The sequence below is a fragment of the Pyxicephalus adspersus genome, chromosome 4 (genome assembly GCF_032062135.1).
Source record: "Pyxicephalus adspersus chromosome 4, UCB_Pads_2.0, whole genome shotgun sequence".
Classification (NCBI taxonomy): Eukaryota; Metazoa; Chordata; class Amphibia; order Anura; family Pyxicephalidae; genus Pyxicephalus; species Pyxicephalus adspersus.
Window position 1 is genome coordinate 44424558 of NC_092861.1, and position 23469 is coordinate 44448026.

Below are 23469 nucleotides of genomic sequence, written 5' to 3' on the forward strand. Positions count from 1 at the left end.
ACGGGGCGCTTCAAGCCGACAGATGCCTTGCATTCCGTCATGGCAGGATAAGCTTTTTGTCCCCCAAAAAAATTCCAAGCTGTAACAGTGCATCATTCATTAATTCATTCATTTTGCTTTCTCCATCAGGACAACATTTGACAGTTGGGCCAATTGAAGCCTAGTACAAAAATATTTTAAATACACACTCAAATATATCTACCAAACCTAGAGGGCCACTAGTATACATAAAATGCTCCCATTGATTCAGTATTTCAAGACAATTATAACATTAGTGCCCACATGTGTGCTAGGGTCCTAGAACAGGAAGAATTTGTCAACATTTAGTCAACTGGTCCCAAAAAAATATCACAAACACTAAAAAAAATCACATTTGAGTTTGAGAGGCAGGAATCCTAGTGTTTTTGTGTATTTGTTCCAGGTGGGGTTGGGGGTGGGGGTAGAAATAGTAAATGAATATAAATAGTTAGGATCCACTAGTAATTATATTTAGGTACTAGAAAAGATAGTTATCCTTTGAATCACTGCATCTTTAGCACCAACGACAGCCTCTGAGGCATCAGTTACAATCTTGTCACTTGGCTGATACAAAATGGACAGCCTTTCTTCAATCTTATCCAGTCCAATGCCAGCAATGTTGTTTGCTACAGAAAGCTGAGGTTCCAGTTTCTGTATTATGGGCAGGGCACCAGTAACAGCCACTGTGGTGATGGTCTTCACATTTTTCTCTGCCACACCTCAATCACATTTAAATCGCTTTTAATTTTTGTGAGACTTCTGATGTTGAATAAGGCCATAACAGTCATTGAAGACAATATCACAGGAGTGGCACTTTTTTCCTTGTTCGGTAGAAGGACGCTGATTGCTTAAGTGAACCCCTAGATCACTTTTTCTTGCCATAACTGTATCACAATAGGGACAGTGAACTTTGGCTACATTCTCAGTAGGCTTTTATAGTATGTGCATTTAACTTTCTCTTTGAGCAGCATTGGCTTGCTGCTGGGCAGCATTAGCAATCAATAGCTGCTTCAGCACCTCTTCCATTTTCAGACAGAACGCATTGGATTGGAAAATTCAGACTTCCTCCTCACCTTGCATATCAGGTGCATATTAACCCAGTCAGGATTGGGTTGGGCCAAGGAAACCCATCCTTTCACTCCCTTGGCCGGCTCCAGGGCCCTAAAGGACCAGGTTTCTTTCTAGAAATTTACACAGACCTATGTACTCTCTATTCCCTTGAGCTGTTTTAACACTTTCCCTGACATTCTTTGTGACATTCTGTCACAATGTATATACATAATGGTATATATAACCATTATATATATTTTTTGTACATGAATAAAAACAGATTTTTGTACGTGAATAAAAACAGAATTTTTGTACATGATAAAAATAAGACATCCCCTGAAAATAAGCCCTAATGCGATTTTCTGAGGTAAAATAAATATAAGACCCTGTCTTTTTTTCGGGGAAACACGGTAGAAAAGTTATTGAAGCTTGTGTGTCAGAGATTGATGCTAAAAAAACAAGAAGTCATTTCAGAAATGACAGGCATGTCATATAGACCTTAATTTCAGCAAATCAGGAAGAGCAGTTGCTCTAAAGACACACAAATCCCTCTAGAAATTATTTTTTTCCAAGTTCCATACATCTTTCTCATACTGTCATCATAATAATGTATCATTATTGTAATTATTATTATTGATGCATATACAGGATTGAAGGTTAATATATATTATTGGTATTATTAATAAACAGTATTTTTATAGCGATAACATATTTCACAGCACTGTACAATAAATAGGGGTTGCAAATGACAGACAGAAACGTTGTATATATGTTGTTCTGGAAACAGTTCACTGGTAAATTGCTAGGTAGTCAACAATTAATTTGTTGGAATGGCAAAGTCCATGTTTCACATGTAAATGTGACTACAATGAAAACCTTAAACCTTGGGCCAATGGTAAGAACCCTACTAGTGGATGGTGAAAGCTTTTGTATGTGATTTCTGTCTCCCTATTACCTTCAGTTCTGCAAGTCAGAAAAAAACAATAAAGTTATCACCACTAATTAGTAATACTTAAATAAGATGTACAAGAGATGCTACACATGTATTATATCATCAAAGCAAATATATGAACACAATGCAACAAATATTGCACTGATATTAGATCATCCTAAACTTGATTTGCATATAACCATGTTCATCTCAAGGGTTCTGTAGTCCTGTCTTGTGGACAATCTCTAATTGCGGTCGAACCATCTGTGGTACAGAAGTCTCTTTTTCTCAATAGGAAAAATAAAGAGAATAAAGCAATGATGATTAGTTAGCTTTATATGGTCATATGACTGTAAAACAGTAGTTTTATGATTCCAAGAACTATAGTACTTCAGAGCAATTCCACGTCTGCAGAATATCTATGATTGTTGTTGAAAGAACATCAGTGACACCAGTGAAATAATATCCTGTATGGACCAGTAAGATAATTTTATTTGCTATTTGTAGTTATTAGCCATACCCATTTTCCTTTCATACTTGGCCCTGAAAATTTTCTGACATTTCAAAAAGCATTTCTAATATAACAGAAGTGCTATGGTTTAGGAATCTTGTGATGTATTTGTATTAGTCTTCATACTAACTTTGCATGGTTTGCCTTTGCTGTAAATGAGAAGTCCAAGATTGAGCCCCTCTTCTTTAATGATGTTTCAATCTGCAGGGGGTTGGTCTTTGTGATGGGAGGTGCAGGGCCTAATCTTTCCTACTGACAGAAGTTGATGCCCTATGCATAAGTACATGTTGGCATCATATGGTCCCTTCATTTACTTTATTCTTGGCATTACCTTGGTCCATGGTAATTTAGAGCATTGTTGGCATGCTAGAAGATCTTTTTCAAGCTATAGTTTTAACATACAGTGTTTTTATAGTGTTGGGTTCAGAGTTTAAAAACACATTCAACCATTTAAATTAGACAATCTTCTAAAATGGATTAAAGTGTAATGGCCCCACTGTGGTCAAATAAACCCATACGCATATAAAGGCCAATGTGGCTGGCAACCAATCAACCAATGTATGTCGGTTGGATTACATGCTCAACTGTAAACACTCATACACATATATACAAACTATATTCAGAGAGTATCCCTGTTGAGAGTTGGCTCCAACTGCAAAGTCATAAACATAACCACTAAGTCACTATAACAGATAATCCTGGGTTCTAAAGCCATTTATAAACCTTGTCTGGTTATGGGCTCTGTTACACTGTACACTTCAATAAAAAGTTATGGGTCTTTTTATTATAATATTGGTTGGAAAATATCTGACTTATGTTTTCAGTTATTGACTTAGGAAGGCACCCTGCAAAGGATGATTCACAAAATATATCAATGTATAAAAGCAACAAGTGTTATACCAAGGACTGTTTATCAGCAAGCCTTACATTAGATTACCAGTATGCTCTGCTCTAGCAACTCTATTATGGTAACAAGGGATACATTAACCTTTCCATAGGATATGCCACTGATACACTCAATTCTTTACATTCTGTCACTGGGTCATTATACTGTTATAAAAGCGTATGTCGCTGACATTTACAGTGTTAAAGGAGGCATAGTAATAAATACAATTACCATTTAAAATTGTTGCACTTTCATTCATTCTGTCTTGCAATGGATACATGAGTAACATAATATTTGGTGTACACACTTTGCTGTACAGAATCTCATACAGGGATGATATTTTCATGCAAACAATAAATCAATTTATATCATGTACAGGCAGCCTTTGATGTTAAAAGGAGAAAAAAGAATAGACAAAATTATCCTGAAAGAACAAATGATAACTATTTTCAGATGCCTGCATCAACAAAATGCACAGGTTAATGTGAAGTGTGATAAAAGAGATGTAGCAGAGAGCTGTTGTGTAAATGCAAGTCTAATGACATTAAAGAGAGTAGAGAAGCTTGATTTCACTCGGAGTGACATGGAACGTACACAAATGCAAATTCCTAGGAATTCACTCACTTTTTCGTAGTCTGTGCTCTACTGGAATGCTTCTACTTATACATGCAGATTGATGTGCAGACCGTAAAAGACTGGAAATGAAAACAAGATGAAACGATAAAGACTTAACATAATCTTGAATTTGTGGATAAAATAATCAAAGCTAGTGATAGAGTGATGCTTGAACTGCAAATACACAGACATAACTTGTATCTCACTTTATATAGATAACGTACATCAGATGAGATATTGACCACAGCTCATGTGTTGTATGTAAAGCATATCAAAGGGCTACTCCGCTGAAAATAAGTCAGAGAAAAACTTCTTCCTAGTTTCAGAAATATCTCCACGGCCTTATGAGGGAGATCTTTCCACAGTGACAATGTTTTTATCTATATATTAAACAGTACATTCTGTATATATTCACAGCTATCTATCTGTATTCCCAATGGCATTATTGTTCCATGGATAATCTGTGTTCTGTATGAGACCTCACAGTAATTCTGTTTGGCATTTTTATGCAACTTGTCATTACTGGCCTAATTTTGATCATTGTAGGTATCAGTTGATGTTTATATTTTCTGACTCTCATTAGAAAAAGCATGTAGACCAGGAAAATCAGAGTAAAGTTAGGACTTTTGTTCCAAGCAAGTGCCTTAAAAGGTTCTGAAACCAATGGATCAGAGTGACAGTTGGGGGAAGGGCACACAAATGACATTCTGGATATTTCCTCAATACAGCCTGGCCTTTTGTAAAAAACGTGTATGCATGCTTGGTGCTATTTTTTTAATACAGTGCATTTAGGTATAGTGTTATTTCATATAAACATACTCCATGTTAAAAAGAAGAATTTAATCATAGCTGTTCGTCCCTACTCTTGCCTTCTGGTACCAAAGGCTTGGGTCCAATTTACTTGAACAATAATAGCATGTAATTTGCTTACTACAGTTTTAAGAAACACATGTAATTGGTTAATTCCTGCCCACGTATGTCCAATCGACTTGTGTGTTTGTGGTAATACCATTGTACTGTATGCCTCTATGGGCCAGTAACTGATTAATTATATGTGTACTTTGTAAAGCACTGCAGAATTTGTTTTCACAGTTTTCCTCAATTAAACAATAAAATATTTAGATAGCTATAAACTACACAATAGATTAAACTTACACATTTTTGTTTAATTTCTGTTATCAAATCTACTTACATTTATTTTTTGAAACAATCGCAATAAAAATAATTAGCTTTAAAAAAAGATACAAAGACACAGCTGGTCATTTTTAGGTAGCTAAACACAGGCTAGCTGAAATTTATGATATTTTAATCCAATATTTTTGATGTTTCATTTTGTGACCTTTAAGTAGGTAACTGAACAGGCTGATATCACACTCCTGCTGCAAATGTACAGGTGTATGTAAACAACACATTGATAAAGTTTTACACCTGATGATGGTGTGCCTGTATGAAATCAAAATCATATGTGGTCCTTATAAAACTTTAAATATCAAATAAATATCATTAATAATAGAAGTAGTATTTTTATTATTTAATTGATGTTATACTTAGGACCATTTATGAAAACAGGCCAGGTGATATGGTTTCTCTGAAATATATTGCACATTTTTGTAAAGTAAATTTATAAGCCCAAATATATTTATATCTCCAATCTAAAATTAAATATACAAGGGACTGACCGTAAATTATTTCAAACCGCAAAAATAATTTATTCTTTGCATGCATTGTTAAGACATTCATTTTAAAATAAATGTGTGAATAAAATTGTTTTTACAAAAAAGACTCATACAAGCATACCAAAGTGTAAAATATTTCTGCGTGGTCAGCAACATCATGTAGCTCTACTCTTTAAAGAGTTAAGTAACAGCAATCCTCAAAAGTAACACAGAACTAGCAAGAAGCACCCTTAAAAGATTACAGATACAAAAATTGATGTTATATAAATCCCCTCCTCCCAGTGTGATCAGAATTACTATGCGCGCTTTGTGTTTTCCATCAAACATTTAGGTTTTCAGAATATCTGAGTTGCATTGAAGAGAATACTAAAATTGTCAATCACAAAAACTTCTGAAGCTTGAGAATTTTCCATTAAAGAATTTTTTTTCTTCATAACATTTTCTTTTTTTTCTCTTGAAGTTTATGTCGGTTCAGGCTATTTAGGACAACTTTACTGGGTGGCATGGCCATAAAATAGAGAACAAAGGGAAATGTAATGACAAACTTTCATGTCTCTCGTTCATCTGGAAGAGTATGGTTTGGGTTCCCTCTTGGAAAACGTCCATCTCCTTAAAATAAAAAAACCCTCTAAAACTCTGTCATGGTCTTAAAAGGTTTCCAATAATAAAGTAGCTTCATCACGTTGATTGCTAGTTGGGTAGAAAAGTAATCACGTAGTTCCCTGTCTACATCTGCTATTGATGATATAGATTGCTTTACATATGCATTAAAATCAGATGACATAGCTTCGTTTGAAAACCCGATTAAGTTATGGAAGCTTCATAAAAGTTTATATTTTATTTTTTTTGTTGCAAGAAAAGAGTAAAAACACATGACATCTTAAAAGAGATATACATTTAACATTTGTCTTAATTTATTGTGAATGAGTTGCTATCATTTTAGCTTTTTTAAACTTTGGCTGTATGTTATATGAGATAAAGGTTCACGAACAAGCATATGGCCATTCGTAAACATCTTCTTCTGACAATTCTTTTAAAATTAATGTTTACCTGTCATTTATTTTTTTTTGAAATGTATGTAAACTCAAAACTTTTTGTTTTTGGTTTTTGGATGAATGTGGCAGCTTACAAGCATTGCTAAGTTTTTGCTTGCTTTCTGTGTCCCTAATGAAGAGATTTATTATTCTATTGGTCTCCGGTACAGAAATTAATGTTGTTACAGTGACAGGAGGTGAGGGAAAGCCTTCTAATAAGGAAACCTATATTCACTTTCTTTTCAGACATTCTGTTACATTCTGTTTGGTCTGTGGAATGGGAAGTGAAAGTGAAATCATTATAATGGGACACAGATAGGAAAACTTTGATGGTTTTAGCTAATACTCCAAAATTATAATATAGCCATACTCTATCTAAAACTAAAATGGTTTGTATACATTTTAATGTTTTTTTTCAACAAGAAATTATTGTTTTTTTGTGCGTGACATTTATATTGCATGCTGATTTTTGGACCCCCCATTAAGACTCCAAGAAGAAGGAATACTGCTTTGTTAAAGCTGATCTCTGAGCAAATGGTAAATTCCCTTTTCCTTATAACATTAAAAAACAGAAAACAGCCTAATCTTCATGTTTTATGCAATCACCTAAAGGCAAGCCTCAGTCATGTAACAGCAAGTACTTTTTTGTTTGTCAATGCCACTACCTGTGTGATGTGGAGAATTACTACTAGTTGTCCAACGGTGGGGACTACAAGAATCTACAAGTGGAGACTGCAGGACCACCACACAACTGGACAATAGGATACTAAGCACTTAGATTTTAAATTATTCTGGGCGGGGTTCTCTCCTCCTCCTGTGTCATTGTTTGTATCTGTCTGTCATTTACTACTCTATTTAATGTACAGCACTGTGAAATATGTTGGTGCTATATAAATACTGATTATTATTATTATTATTATTAATAATATTAACAATAATAATAATAAGAAGCATGTTTATCTGCAGCACAGTATCATAAGCCTGCTAATAATTATTTCTAATATTCCCTCACAAAGAAAGGGAAAAAAACATGCTGGATTAGAAGGGTGGAGGAGTAATTTATTTTTAAATATTTATTCTTAACTATTCATATTAATAAGAAATGACAGCAAGTGTCTTGTAGATTTAACAAAGCCCCAGCTGTCCTGAAACCAAAGGCAAAAAAGAAGAGATCTGACAATCTACTGTTTGTCTCTGTTTAGAACCTCTTGTGGATTTAATCACTTGTAGGCAGTATGCAGTACATCTGTGTACAGAGAGCACACAAATGCAGAAGAAATAGGACCAGAATTACAAAGGTAGTATCTGCTATAGTTGTTGCTGTCACTGATGTTTTACTTACGTTACCAGAAAAAAATCACATCATGTATTCCCGTGTTTAATTAAATACTAAATATGAATTCTAAACCCTCCTGGTGAACTTTTATTGTCTATCTATTGCCAGTTGATTTTTTATTACAGCAAGGTGTCCTGCACAAAGAGCATGTGGAACATATGGCTCAGCCATTAGCTCTTTTATGAATAAATCTTGCATGGCAAAATGTCTCAGTGGCTAGAACTCTTGCCTTGTAGAACTAGGGTCCCAGGAGTTTGTATGTTCCCCCTGTGTTTGAATTGTTTTCCTTTCACATACCAAAAACATATTTGTAGGTTTAATGGTTCCCCCCTAATGTGGTCTAAAGTGGAGACAATTGGGATGATTTATAAAAGCTCTCCAAGGCTGGAGAGGATTCACTTCTATCAGTGAAGCTGGGTGATCCAGCAAACCTGGAATGAATTTCCTGGAATAGTAATTTCCTATTTGTTAGCAAATGTTTTAAATCCTGGACCACATCCATTCAAGGTTTGCTGGATCACCCAGCTTCACTGACAAAAGTGTATCCTCTCCAGCCTTGGAGAGCTTTAATAAATCAGGCCCAATGTTAGGGATTTATGATATGGTAGGAACAATAAACTGTGAGAACCTCAGTTAGTTATATGACTATGGACCATAAATCACTGCATTATATGTTGGCACTATATAAAAAACTTTATAATAGGGCACTCTTATTGTTAGTTGACTTTAAATAGACCCTTTTACATTGTTCCTATTTTTCATGCTGTAATAACTCAAACCTTTCTTTTTAACTAAATATGAATAACACCACACCTAATGAACTTATTAACTTATCAGCATTGCTTATGGTTTTTGATGTACCTTGATTTTGTTGGCCTGCCGAGCAGGATAGTGTAAGTAGTAACTTGTGGTTTCAGATCGATAGAGGGGTCACTTAAGGATGACTCAGACATAGTGGCCATCAGGTATCTGTGAGACTGTGCTTGCCTGCAGAATAGCTGTTCCACTCTCCATGGTTTGGATGCCTTCGGGCTGTAAAATGAGGACTGACCTGAAAGCTGCTCATCCTGTGGGAGTTATAGAAGGAACACGTGAATCTCCCTAGCTCTTTGCTATTTTAACAATTTTTTGAAAAGTATGAGCAATAAAAGATTTATATTCCTGGTGTTACAGTGGTAAAAATATACATTTAGATACAAAAGTAAGGTGTCCAGCTCACAGGCTATGGGAGAAACCAAATATAGCCAAAGGCTAACTCAAAGATGTACTCGCACAAGCAATAAAGTCATGTTATTCTAAACACAAACTTATAGCATCTGTTTTACATGAGGATTGTATTCAGATGGTAATCCAGATATCTCAGTGTAAAGATCAGGTTTTTTTTTTTGCTGTCCATATCAATTTCATTAAACCCATTCTTACATTTACAGACCATTATTTTGAAAGAGCAAAGCAAAAGCAAAACAAAATCTATTTTAGATATTTCTTACAAAGAATGTCATCTAAACAGTTACACAAAACATGTGCAGAAAAAAAATCATAGGAACAGCACTGATATAAAGAGATGAAGAAACCAACAAAGAAAAAATAAATAAAAAAAACAATATAGTCTGATGTAAAATACAGCTAAAAAAATGTTCTCAAAGTTTGGGAAATGGTTGAAAATTATAAATGACCTTTTAAATTCAGCCAATTAACACAGAAAAGCCAGCATATGAATCATGCATTGAAAAATAGAGTTGTAACTTCTATTTGAAGGCTTACCAATAACAATAAACATTGCATTGCAAAAAAAATGTTATTCTAGGCAAATGGTGATAATTCATCTTCTGTAAGAAAATCTGAGCTAATTGAAACAAACTTTGTAGTCTCTATTAATGCCATTTGTATATATGCCACTAGTTATAAAATGACGTTGAAAGCCGACGCTGTTCTCAACAACACCACAGTTTCCCAGTTTTATGTACTTTTTAATTTCCTCTGTGGAAAATCTGTTCTTCATAAAAAAGGACTGCTAAAGAAAATGTGGAAAAAGTTGATTCATTCCATATTTACATTCCTGCTAGTACCTGGAAATGAACCAGTTAGAGCTGAGAGCCAGACCAGGAATGGTATCAAGGCTCATCTTCCTATAGGCAATGCTACTTAGACAGGAACACTAGATATGTGGGGAAGTTAACCTGCACATATTGTAGATTATATCAAATTTAACATCCAAATCTAAACAACTTTCATCTAGAAATTGAATGCACATGTGCTTTAACATCAGCAATGAAAACCAAGTAGGAGCTATCTATCTATCTATCTATCTATCTATCTATCTATCTATCTATCTGTCTATCTCTCTCTCTATCATCTATCTATCTATCTGTCTATCTATCTGTCTATCTGTCTGTCTGTCTGTCTGTCTGTCTGTCTATCTATCTATCTATCTATCTATCTGTCTGTCTGTCTGTCTGTCTGTCTGTCTATCTGTCTATCTGTCTGTCTGTCTGTCTCTCTGTCTAACTATGTTATATGTCAAACTAAGCAATAAAAGCCACTGATCTACATGTGCACAGATCTATGTCTGCAGAATTTCCCATGTACAGTCTTTATATTCTTATATTTCAGGTACTGAGTATTGTTTGAACATATACAGATCTTACTCAGGATTTAGGTAAATGCCATTAATGAAGTAGCATTTTTGTAGCTAAATAGGCCATATTACATTGGGGTTCCTGGTAGGGGTACCAACCATCTGTTAATTCATGGATAAAAAAAATTGGCCAAAAAAGTTCCGAACCAAGAAATCATCCAAAAAAGTAATGGCGTCTGTTTTCTGGAACAAAAACAGTATTCTGTTGGTGGACTACCTACCTCAGGGCCCTAATATCACCAGACAGTATTATGCTAACCTCCTTGACCAGTTGAAGGAGGCAATTAAGACCAACTTCCATGGGAAGTTGAGCAAAGGGATCCTTTTTTTGCATGACATGGCACCTGCGCACACGTCCAATGTTGTGGCTGACAAATTGAACACCCTGGGTTTCCAATTGGTTCACCATCCCCCCTACTCACCTGACCTGTCCCCTTTGGACTATTATCTGTTCCTGAATTTGAAGAAACACCTGAAGGGGCAACGTTTTGAGTACATTTCTGACATCAAAGCTGCTGCTGAGAGCTGGTTTGCGGCCCAACCGGATTGGGCCACAAACCAGTTGGGCCACAAAGGACTTTTTTTTAAACAGTCTAGAAAAGCTGCAACTACACTGTACCAAGTGCTTCAGTTTTCTGGGGGGAATATGTTGAATAAATGTGGTATTTCATAACTCTGGCACTCTTCTTTCTGGGCAAAGCCAGGAACTTCTCAGCACCCCTCATATATATATATATATAAGTATGAAATCCTCTCTGACATAGGAATAATGCATGGATGTATGGGTGTATGCACAGATTAAGATTCATGGAGAAAACACCTGTTTCTTGGGCTAAGTGTTAAAATGACCTGAGAATCACCTAATTCATATTTAAACTGAATACCATAACCTGTTAAATTATATCTAAAGCAATGAACATATATTTAACACATTGTATAGTACCAGTCCTCGGATGTGGTGGCTACATTTAGTAATACATTTTCTGCAAATACAAAATATACTTGAACTTCTGTCCTTGTAACCTTTTGGTATTAGCTTTTTCAGATATCTTTTGTAAACTCCAGTCCAACACATCTCCATGTAATGGAGAAGAGGAGAGGGCAGGTGTTGTACACCAAAAGTCAGCAGCCTTGGATGGCAACCCTACTACTCCATATGTGCGTTAAGTGTTTCATCTTAGGACAGGGAATGTGTTTAGCATAATCACCATGTAAATTAGGAGATATGAAACCTGGGGTAGAAAGTATGGCCCAATTTTCCCATTTTAGTTTCCACCTGATAATCTGGGAAAAAAATCCCTGGACATTGGCATGTTCTGTATAATATGACACTTTTATTCATTCACAAATTTGTCCTAAAAAAATGTATTGCATAGAATTGGGACATTTGCTGGCTGCCAACGCTTCCAAAATTGTAAGAGTTAAAATAATAAGTAATAATCAATTGGCTAAATCTAAATTTTTCAGATATGGTAACAGCCCATAAAATCACGGAATTATGTGCAGTGCAAATGTACTGATCAAGAAAACTTGCAAGGCCTGACCACGGCATGCCATTGTTCTGATCTAAGTGAGAGAAATCCTAAAATATGCTCCCATTGTTGATACAAACACATTATTCAAATAACTTCATTATTATTGGTCACCATGGAAAACATTTTTTTCAGCCAATCTTGGGTATGGCAGATAATCCAAAACCAAATCTCACATGAAACAAATTCTCTAGCCTGAGTCACCATCATAACGGGTACTGACTGGAGTTTTCAGCATGAGAAAAAGATGGATAAAGTATATTAGAGTGGCTCAGATTTAAATCACTTCCCTGATTGCTTCTCATAACCGTTGTAGAGAAAAAAAGACTAGAGACCAGAATATATACATTTTCACACTATGGGCTTTCAGATTTTTTCGGAGGAAAACTACCTTTCCACAGATAATTCAACCCAGTTTGGCCCAAAAATGTAAATACTTTTCATTTATCATCTGCTTAACAAAGGCTCAGACTTATGTTTTTTTTCAAACAGAATAGCACTTACCCCTGTAGTTTTTTTTACCTGGACTCCTCCTTGTAGTGTGAATAAGCAACTGTTAGAGAAGCATCTGCCCTCTGGAGTAAACTTCCCATCTAAATGGCAGTCCCAAATTCAGCACCTCTTCTCTTCTGGATCCCTTCTCTTTGGGTTCCCCTGCTAAGGCTGCGTCCTCAACCACTGGCATCATAGCTAATGCCCTCAGTGGTCCAGTCTTTAAGCCCACATGGCCAAACTGCCCTTACTCCCCTAGCTTCTTTTAGTAATCTATTACTCCAGCCTTTGCATATTTAACTTGTACTTGTAAGAACCCATTCTAAAAAGGCCCCTAAAATTGTCATAGGACCATAAAACGATGCAGTAGGGCAGTGATTAGCTGCTACCTTGCTATATACTGGTGCCTCCTGAGACAAAAGGTAGCCAACCAACACTCCCTAATGAAAACCAATTCTAGAACAGTTTCTAGAACTGTTCAGAATGTTCAGAAGATTCCCCCCACAACCCTTAATAGGACTTTGTTATACTAAATGAGTGATACAGGAGAATATATAAATAAATAAAATTAAGTGTGTAAGGAATCTTAAAACAATAGAGAAACATTTGAAGAAATAACTGTTCATGTCAAGAGCTTGCAACAGCTAAATGTCTCATGAGAAAATAAAGTATTCCAAACCTAATTAGGATATAAATATTATACTTGTGAAGTTGACATATTTAGGAGTAATTAATCCTAAAACAAAAAAGGTAAAAAAGTTGGTGAAATAATAAAGGTTTAAAGCACAAAGAAAGTTCATCAGCAATCATGAAAATAAAGCCACAAGCCTGAAAATTTTCATTTTGAATTTTTTATTAGTTACCAATTTCAGATTTTTTTTACATATAGCTGAATCAAATGTTTCTGGAAGGAATTTATAGGACACCATGAACAGTATTAAGTATTGATGTGTAGGTACATACCAGAGATTAGTGTCATACATACACTACACATCTTCATTATGCATCAGTGGCTGCGACCAGCTAGGGGACATGTGCCTCAATTATTGGACATGCCAGATGGTCCTGCAGTTCTTAAGGTAATGATACAAATAATGTGCTTACTCTACTGATAACTCCGATACAAAGGAATCTCTAATGGAGGCTTTGCTTAGCAAACTATTTCAGGACAAGCTGAAGATGCCACAAACCTGAATTCCAAAATCTTCCTGGCACCACAAATCATGATTGCTTGAAAAACATTCCTGGCTTGAGTTGAACTAATGTCTAAGGGTATAGTTATTAAAATAAACCTTCTGTAATTTTTATTTGATTTTGTGCCCCAATCCAGATGCAGACAATGATATCATTTTCAAAAGAAAGGAAATGAAAGCATGTTCTTCCCCACATTTAGATGTATATACAAAATTTCTCCTAATCAGCTTATTGTTTAGATGAAATATGTTTGGGTTTCTTTTATGATAGGTTTGTAAAGTCTGCTACTGTTTGAAACATATTTACAAATCATTAAAAACACAACCAAAAGACCAAAATATTATACTGTACAAAATATACAATACACATAATATCCTGTAACTTACTAAACATGTAATGAATTTTTGGTGGTAGAGGAAATAATAGGAAAAACGTAAAGTAGTAACTGGAATAATAAACAGTTACTTAAATATGTGGTTGGACACTATGGGACATCTATAAAGCTTTGATGGACAATCAATCCCTGCTATTTGAAACACATGGACACCAATGATTCTCCACCCGTGACGGTTCCTAGAATACATCCTGGATCACATCAGTAAGTAAAATTAAATTCAACTGTTGAAGTTGAGCTTGGGCCCATCTCTGCCCACCTACAGTTTTAGTCAATGAGCCGCTGATCATAGTTATGGGCTAGCAGTGAGACATAGTAGGAACAGTGTACGGGTTTGGAAGACCCAGGGAACCCTGGAAAGCGAATAAAAGTGTATTCAGGAATTTGTGCATGTCTTCTTTTAGCCCCGCTGACCGTTTATATGGGTTTACACAGACCATAAAGCTAGCCATAAAGACCTGGACAACAACAATCCTTCCATCAATGGTCCTGATTTATAAAAGCTCTCCAAGGCTGGAGAGGATACACTTTCATCAGTGGAGCTGGGTGATCCAGCAAACCTGGAATGTATTTCTTAAAAGACATTTGCTACTTGTTAGCAAATGTTTTGAATCCTGGACCAGATCCATTTCAGGTTTGCTAGATCACCCAGCTTCACTGATGAAAGTATATCCTCTCCAGTATTGGAGAGCTTTAATAAATCAGGCCCATTGTCAGAGTGCTGGTACTACATGCCAAGTTGTTGGCCAAGTTTGCTACCTTGCTGTGCATCCCAGTGTGCTATTCAGAACAAAAATTAACTACAGTACTTTACTTTAAAAAAGCATTTAATATATTAGTATTTTCTAGGTGTAACATTTAATTAGATACACTGCTTTAATTAACTTTACACACTGCGCTGGAGCCTAATTATCTTATGTTATAAGGTGTTAGTAGGTACACTGGTGTTTTACAGAGAATTTGACAGTTGATATGTCCATTTCACATTAATGGAGGCACAGTACTATCTTGCGGCTTGCTGATAAGTTGTGTTCTGGGGCCAGTGTTCCAAGTGTGGGAAGGAAGACAAGATAGGGATATGATGGGAAGGATGGCATTTTCTGAGACTGACACATCAGAGTGTTTATGTGAAAGGGTAGAAGTAATGCCCTACTGATAGAGCATTTTTGCACAGTATTTATATGCACTATAGAAAAAAAAGCAGAATATTTCATTCCATTCTACAATTTTGTTGTTTAACTGACTACACAACTGCAAGACATCATAATAATTTGCACCAATAAAAATGATGTAATAAAATCTTATTGCACCCATTTTTTCTTTAATAAAATTGAATGTAGAAATCCTTAATAATGATAGATCATTAAAGTAACCCAACAACAAACAATAAACCCCAGATTTTTATTATTCACCAAAATTTTAATTTGTCATTTTGTTCAGCAAGTTCTTATGACCTAGGAGCTCCTACCAGACAAAGCAGTCAGGGTGTCTTTATTTCATTCAAAGACAGCACTACATTCCTCTAATACCCCAGCTAATACACCTGGCCTATCATTCCATTGTCAGATAACAGATCATATACTAGCTTAAAATCTGAATGACGTGGCAACGCATATTAGAATCTGCTTGTAATTCTTTATATCATCTAAAAGGTATGACCGCTACTAGGGTGCATGAGATAAACGCACATTTCTTAAACAAATCAGTTTCTTCGACAAACTGGCTGTTCAATCCCCTTTCTTAACAATGAATTTAGTTTATGTCCAGCCCGGTGTTCATACTATATAGTTGTTTACATTACAATTTGTCTATATTTACCTAGGCAACTTGCCATTAATACCATAGCATCAGGACTGATTGCAATTGCTGTTCTTATTCTTGATTGTGGCTAAATGTTTTTTTAATCCAACTTTTTTGAGTCTAACGAGGACCTATTAAAATGGGCTCTTATAATCCTCACATGTAATTTACAGCCTATAACTTTACAAAGGCCATTTTTTCAGGCCAATCCTCACTCCGCTTGAAATTTCTATTTCACAGTTTTAATCTAGGTGTGGTGTATTAGTAATGCAAAAGATGTGTGTGATAAGATGAAAACTTGATTTTCAGTTTCAGCCTAAAACTGGACATATTAAAATAGGAAGGATATCATGTTTGCAGAATTTGCTACTGGGGCCTTACTTTATCATGTGGGCTGACAGCCAACAATGAATATTTGGTGTTGGGCGGACATACCCTTTAACTTGTCCCCTGTAAAGCACTTTAAAACCCCTGGGAAACATGCTCTATTAATTCCAATAAATCTGTCCTCACCAAACCTTTTGTCTGCACTCTACTTTTTACATTGGTTTATAACTGTTCTGATAAATAATGCACCGCTGTATCACTAATAGCTACAGCATATGTCAAGATAAGAACCTTCCCAAAAAGGATGACTCCACAAATACAGTGTGCCAAAAGCAATTAGCGAACCACATGGCCCACTGGCCTGAGATTGTCATACACATCACATTACATGCTGTTAAAATAATATATAGATAACCCTGCATTTAGCAGAAACTCATCTGACATTACGTATAAATGTAAATCACACATTCTCCTTTATCATTCTCTGTTAAATGAATAATGTCCTCCTGGGTGGCCACAGCATACCACAAAGGCTTTCTTTATTCATCAGCTCTCTTCCAGGAATGCCAGAAATTCTGTGTTGTTTATGTAGACCTTCCATATATACATATTTAGATTTATTGTAGTCTACTGTATCTTTTTTATTGAATAAAAAACATTGCAAGTAGCTCATAGGAAATAGAAATAAATTGGGTAATATACACATGAATAATCAAAATGAGGCCAGTCAAGGTATTTTTTATGTCATTAAACTACAAGTGCTATGCTTTACCATTTGCATTATTAGCAAGTTTAAACCTAGATATGCTTCATGTCTATAGTATCGAATCATAGCATTAGTGAACCTATAAAAATGTAAATAAATAAGGTTGTAGAAAAATGTTTAGCAAGATCAGTAACATAAACCAACCAATTAAGTTAGATTTGTCATCTGTTAAAATTGAAAATAGTTGCAGAGTTTGCCTTGGGTATCTGCATTTTACACTTTATGTTTTGCCTTAAACCCGAAAAGCCAAAAGCGACTTTCTCAATTATGTACAATAACTTCATACAAAATCCTGAGTCCTGACATCATTTCTGAAGTTTTTTTTATCAATACTTTTACATTATCATGCCTTAATGCATGCATTATAATGTTAACTGTAAATAATAACAAAACCGCAGGTTAAAAAACTGAATGTTGAGCACATGCAGATATCTGAATAGAGCATTTTTTTGCAGGCAGTGATATCACTAACTACTAACATTTTTTTTAGTGGATAATATGCCTGCCATTATTATAAGAAAATAGAGAAAATATTTATAACAGGATAATTATGTAATGTATAAAATTTATGTGTGCAAAACTAGTTTCCTTTACCACAATCTAATGACTGAGAGTAAAAAAAACAAGCTAGAAATATCAAATAGAGAAAAAAATGTTACAATATACTATATCAAGACAGTCTAAAGCTGCGTACACACTTGCAATTTTTGTCGTTGGAAAGGATCTTTCACGATCCTTTCCAACGACAAGGGAGTGCACGATGCATGAACGATGCTGTACATAGAGCACCGTTCATGCTCTATGGAGAGGGGAGGGGGAGAGCGACGGAGCGGCACCCTGCTGCGCCCTCTCCCCTTCTCTTTCATTAGGATCGGCTGTCGTCCATCGTCCGTGGATCCGGCAGGTCGGTCGTCCGGACGATGGACGACACCGACTGTACATACGGCAGATTTTCGCCCGATAATTGGCCGATGCCGATTATCGGGTGATAAAAATCTGACGTGTGTACGTAGCTTAACACTCTCACACTGGATAATCATCAAACAATACATGCTCAGTTTTAGAAGACACCATCATATACACCAGGTTTTGTCTGACATATACAATGACCTCGCTGCATGGATAACTGGTGCTGCTGAAATTAGGTTATGTATAACCCCCAAGGGTCTCTTCTTTTTTCTCAGTTTTCTCTCTAGAATGGCAGCACTGCACTGAATTCAGAAGTAATGCAGCATTGTTGCCACACCATCGTAGGTAGCTGCGTTACGTGAACATCATTAAAGGCTCAAGAGGTATGTGTCGACTTTGCAGGGGAACTTATTTTTTAATGGGAGGCCATAGTTCTACTTTAAGAATACATGTTACCTAAACTAGTTATGAGCTTTCTCCATTGCTTTCTGATATTTTTATACTACAATATAGCTGTTTTTGTTTGAGTAACTCTGTAACATTTACCCAGATTTTCTGCACTAATCTATGATAGGGCCACTTAGAATGTCCACCACCATGGATCTGGTCCAGGATTGAAAACATTTGCTAACAAATAGCAAATGACTTTTAAAAAATTAATTCTAGTTTTGCTGCATCACCCAGCTTCACTAAAAGTTATCTTCCCCTGCCTGGAAGAGCTTTATTAAATCAAGCTCAGTGTGAGGTGTGGAATTAGGGAGGAAAGTTTTAAGTTTTTTTTATATAGTTTTATATACACCATCTTCTATTTTTTATGCTGGTTTAAACCAGAACTATAGTTACACATACATAAGCAGGCAGGATTCTTATTGCAGAAGGGACATTAAATCCCTTGCATGCTTACCTGCCTGTTAACAATCTCTTTCCCCTGGGACTGGGCTTGCATGGAAATTGCTTATTTTAAGTTCAGATCCCCTAAAGAAAAGCATAAGAGAATCAATGCCCATGATGGAGCATGGTCAGGTGAGTTTAAATACAAAATTGGAATCAGGCAGGTAAGCTTATTTTATTGCAAAAGGGACATCTCCTGTCCCTTCTGCAATAAAGGACCTTCCTGATCCTAATTTTTTGATTTGATGGTTTAGTTCTGCTTTAAGATAATTTTTGTATTAGCCATAAAACATGGTAATACCACAGTTTAGCCAATCAGATTTCACTTATCATCAGTTTAAACCCGTCAGAGCAATGAAATATGATTGCTTGTTGAGGTTGGTTAATGGGGCAGTGCTCTTTATGTTTTCAATTAAGCTTGATTGTAACCACCTCTAGTACGTTTAATTGGAAAGAATTTTTCTAGGCTTGATTTGAACACAATGACAAATCTTTAATGTTCATTTGGAGCCTGTATGGAGCACTGCGTATACTCATTTTCATTTCTCTAAATGACTTGCTGTCTTCCAGTGACCCGTTCCTCAGAGACGATTCTTTCATGTATTTTTTAGAAGCTCAGAATGCACACAGCGCTCCTGACACAACAAGGAGTCTGTTCTAGCGGAGAATATTCACATCCCTAATACAGCATTAGTCAAGAGAATAACCTGCATCTCAGTTGCTGTTAATTTTGTTTGTAACATTTTGTCTTTGTAGTTGCCAGGAGCAAGGAGCCTTCTAGAAAGTAATCCTAAAATTACTCGCTACAGGGTTATTAGCAACTATTGATTTATGTCATATAAAAACATGGATCAACCTGCTTAACACTGGGCATGTGTGCTCGGGAAACAGTAAACATGCATTCTTGTCAAAGTCTTTCAGCTTCAGGCAAAAATCCCTATTAATGACGATGGGGAGTTTTAGGCAAAGCCGCAGATCAAGCTTCACGGCTTCTTGTAGAATATGCCTCTTAATTAAATAAGGGACAGCATTTACCTTATTAAACCTATATCATCAACATCGTTGCTGCCATGTGCTAAAGTGATGTGTTTAATGAGCCATCAGCAGTTTGTCTCAGTAGACTGAGCTGTCAAGTGATGGAAATTGGGCTCACTACATAAAACACAGCCACTTGCCAGTCTCCCACCACTTTATAAAGGAAAGCTGGAGCTTTAAATATACCTTGATCTAATACAAGAAAAAAAATCTTGTGACATTCACAAACATACTAATAAAATGCTGTAACATCACAGAATGTAAAATATCTGAAAATGTGTTTTCTTAATTAAAATCTGGGCAATTTGTTTTTCCAATATGATTAGTTCTGAGCAGTTTTTTTAAATTTTTACAGACTAAAATTTGATAAAAATCAATATAAGGTATATCTGTTAAACAGTGTTAATGGAAATGGCTTATAAAAAATAAGCATTAGGCTTGGAAACTGGGATAGGTATGAACTTGCCTGTGTTACATTCGCCAGACATTGGGCAAACATTTATTCAGGTTAGCATACCTAATATTTATGGCAATCTCCAATGAAGTCCATAGAAGGCTAATGTGGGGTTTAAAGTATTCAAATCTTTAGGGCTAATAGGCAAACTTCTTTAAAAAAGAAAAAGCTGACTATTGCCATGGTGGACATGTACCAATGCAAAATATTAAATAATTATATAAAAATTTTTAGAACAATTGCTGTGACGATAAGTTTTTTTCATAGGGTTTTGAGGGTAACATTGAAAATATTTTTTTTTACACCAAGCATGGGGGAAGACTAAAGCTGTTGTGCTTGTTTTTCTTTTTATTGAAAATAAAATACAATCAACCAGGCCATGCTCATGTGCCTGGGGAGGAAAATCTAATTGGATATGTGTAGGCACTAATCTTCTTCCTGACAGTGCCTGCATAGTTTTATTTTCTCCAAAGTGAAGGTACCTTCATACAGCAGTTCTTCTTTCAGGTGAAATTATTTGTTCCTGGCCATTCATACTTATAGATAATTATTTATAGACCCAGGGTTCTTATTAAATATTATAATGAGAGGGAGGCTGGTATGGGACCATAGTCACTGTCTGACGAGTTTTACTTCACAATCTCCCAAAAGGACCATATCCAATGTGCTATTATATTTTTAGCTGTTGCAAAGGAAGATTTCACCAGAAAGATAAGGAGTTGAGCTAATAAACCTTTTCAAAAATTTTGTAGAAAAGATACCTAGCACAGAATGAAATAAGAAAAGTTAATTATGCCTTGAGTTCAGCTTTATTTTTTTTTCTCCTGTGGGTTTTTTTTTTCAGCTGTCCATTTTTCAAAATGTCCTGGTTGTCATGGTTTATTACTATAAACTGTAGATCATTGGCTTATACTTTCTACCCCATCGTACTGTGTAACTTCTGATTGCAAAGTAAAAACCAAGCTAAAAGTGAAATGAAGTTAAAGCATATGCATGACAATGGACTATTAGGATTATGGAGATATTAGGTAACTCCTTTTGCTCCTGAAACTAATTGAACTAGAAAGAAGCAATGGCAACTTAGGTATGTGCTAGGAAGGTTTAGGATAGGGGCAATGAAACAAACCTGTTACTTTGTTTTAAATGGGCAAATAATATGTTTGCTATAGGGTATACATGATATATAAGAGAAGATGGAAAACATCATTGTAAAAAAGTATTTTAAATTTTGAATTTTTGGCTACCTTATTATACTTTTTTTGCTAATGCTGACATAATCTTGATAAAAATATTACAATGTGTTTTCATTTTATTACTTACTATTATATTTAATGTGTTTTACTCGAGTAAAATTGAGTCAGTCTACAAGATAAGTATGACATAAATGAACACAATCAAGTGTAGAGATAAATGACAGCACAGCTTTTCTAATCCTGCCAAGCTGTAACTCAGACATAACATTTTATCTGGATATAAGCTTGGCCCTGTCAGTGATATAGACTATATACTTTTTGATCTTGACATTATTTCTAAATTTACTCTTTAAAGTGGACCTGTCAACACCACATAAAACTACACTTGTATCTATTTAACATGAAACAAGAATTCATCTATGTAGTAGAGTGTTAAAAACCAAAAAGAATATAAATAAAAAGAATAATCAAAGAAACATCTTTCTAGAATCATATTACTAGAGGCATCCTTTTAATAAACAAAGAATACCAGGATAACACCTGTCTGATCTACTATTATTTTGGTCTCTGTAAAATTTCCCCTTATTTTCTGTGTGGTCACCAGAGCAGGAACAGAGCAGAATCTCTCCAATGATGATACAAATATATAAAAAACACTTTTTTTTAGTGGGTAGAGTATTGGACCTCTGTCTGCTTCCATATTCAATTTTGCTTTATAGGAAAGTATGGTAATCATTATGTATTTGCTAGCTACATGTTGCTGTCACTGGAGTTAGACTAATGGTTTTAAGGACTGCTGTTGGTAAGGAGGCTTGGTAAACACAATTCTCCAACAAATTGCTGAAAAAGTGTGATATATCTTCTGTGTTAAACATAAATTAAAGCCCAACAGAACTTCTGCAAAAGTGAACAGCAGCTGTTCCTGTTTTTACAGACTTACTATTCATTGTTCTTCAATGTGTATCTGTATGGATTTGGTCATCTTGGCAGAAAAAGAGCTATTCTTCATCATGTCAAAACTGCCCCCTTGGACTGGTGATCTGATGACATGTGGTTGAATATTCAAAAAGCAGCAGGACGGATGCAGGAAACACAGATTTACCAGCATTAATGGAACTGAAGCAGGGAGCTCCTTGCACTCCTGTTTATCAGGTAAAGGATTCTCTCCAGCAAGGAGAAGAGTGGGCAGTATAGTAGTGAAATAATCAAACCCCACCCTAAACCTTGTGAGTCTACAAGTCAAAGGCACAGTCCCCCATATGATCTTACACTACAGCTATTAAGCTTTAGGCACACGAGTTTTAGGCATAGGGAGTACATTGCAATTCGAAATCTTTAAAAGTACTATGTAGACAAAATGAACCATGTGAATGTTCCCTGTTACAGCAGATCTTCACTTTGTATAACCAGGACCACTTTAATGTATATGTCACATCTACCATAATCAGCTCCTTCACGACCTATAAACTCCAAATGCAAATGCATAGAAAGATGAGCCATGACATATGATCTTTAACCGCTGTGTGTAATTGCTGTTTCTCTAACCGTCCAGGAATCTTTACATGGCCTTTATAAGACCTCTCCTGACCTTTATTTTGTAGTTCAGTCACTCTTTTTGATCTGCAGGTTTCTTGAAGTTAGATAAAAATGATTGGAAGATAATAAAAACCAGCCGGAGAAATTGAAGATGATTAAATCAGACAGTGCGTTTCCGTATCATTTGTGGGTGGCCAGTAACTCTAGAATATGTATTTCAACATTTGTCCTGTTCAGGAAGTTTATATTGT

At 35.5% G+C, this 23469-nt stretch overlaps 1 protein-coding gene across 1 annotated transcript in view; it reads right to left on the reverse strand.

Moving 5' to 3' along the window:
• LOC140328433 (uncharacterized) overlaps positions 1 to 23469 on the reverse strand; it is a 105546-nt gene that overhangs the window by 26757 nt on the left and 55320 nt on the right. Inside the window, exons 4-5 of the mRNA XM_072408022.1 lie at positions 8919 to 9124; positions 4021 to 4091 (exon numbers count right to left, since the gene is read on the reverse strand). Of these exons, the coding sequence (XP_072264123.1) occupies positions 4021 to 4091; positions 8919 to 9124 (277 nt within the window). The remainder of the gene's footprint in view (positions 1 to 4020; positions 4092 to 8918; positions 9125 to 23469) is intronic.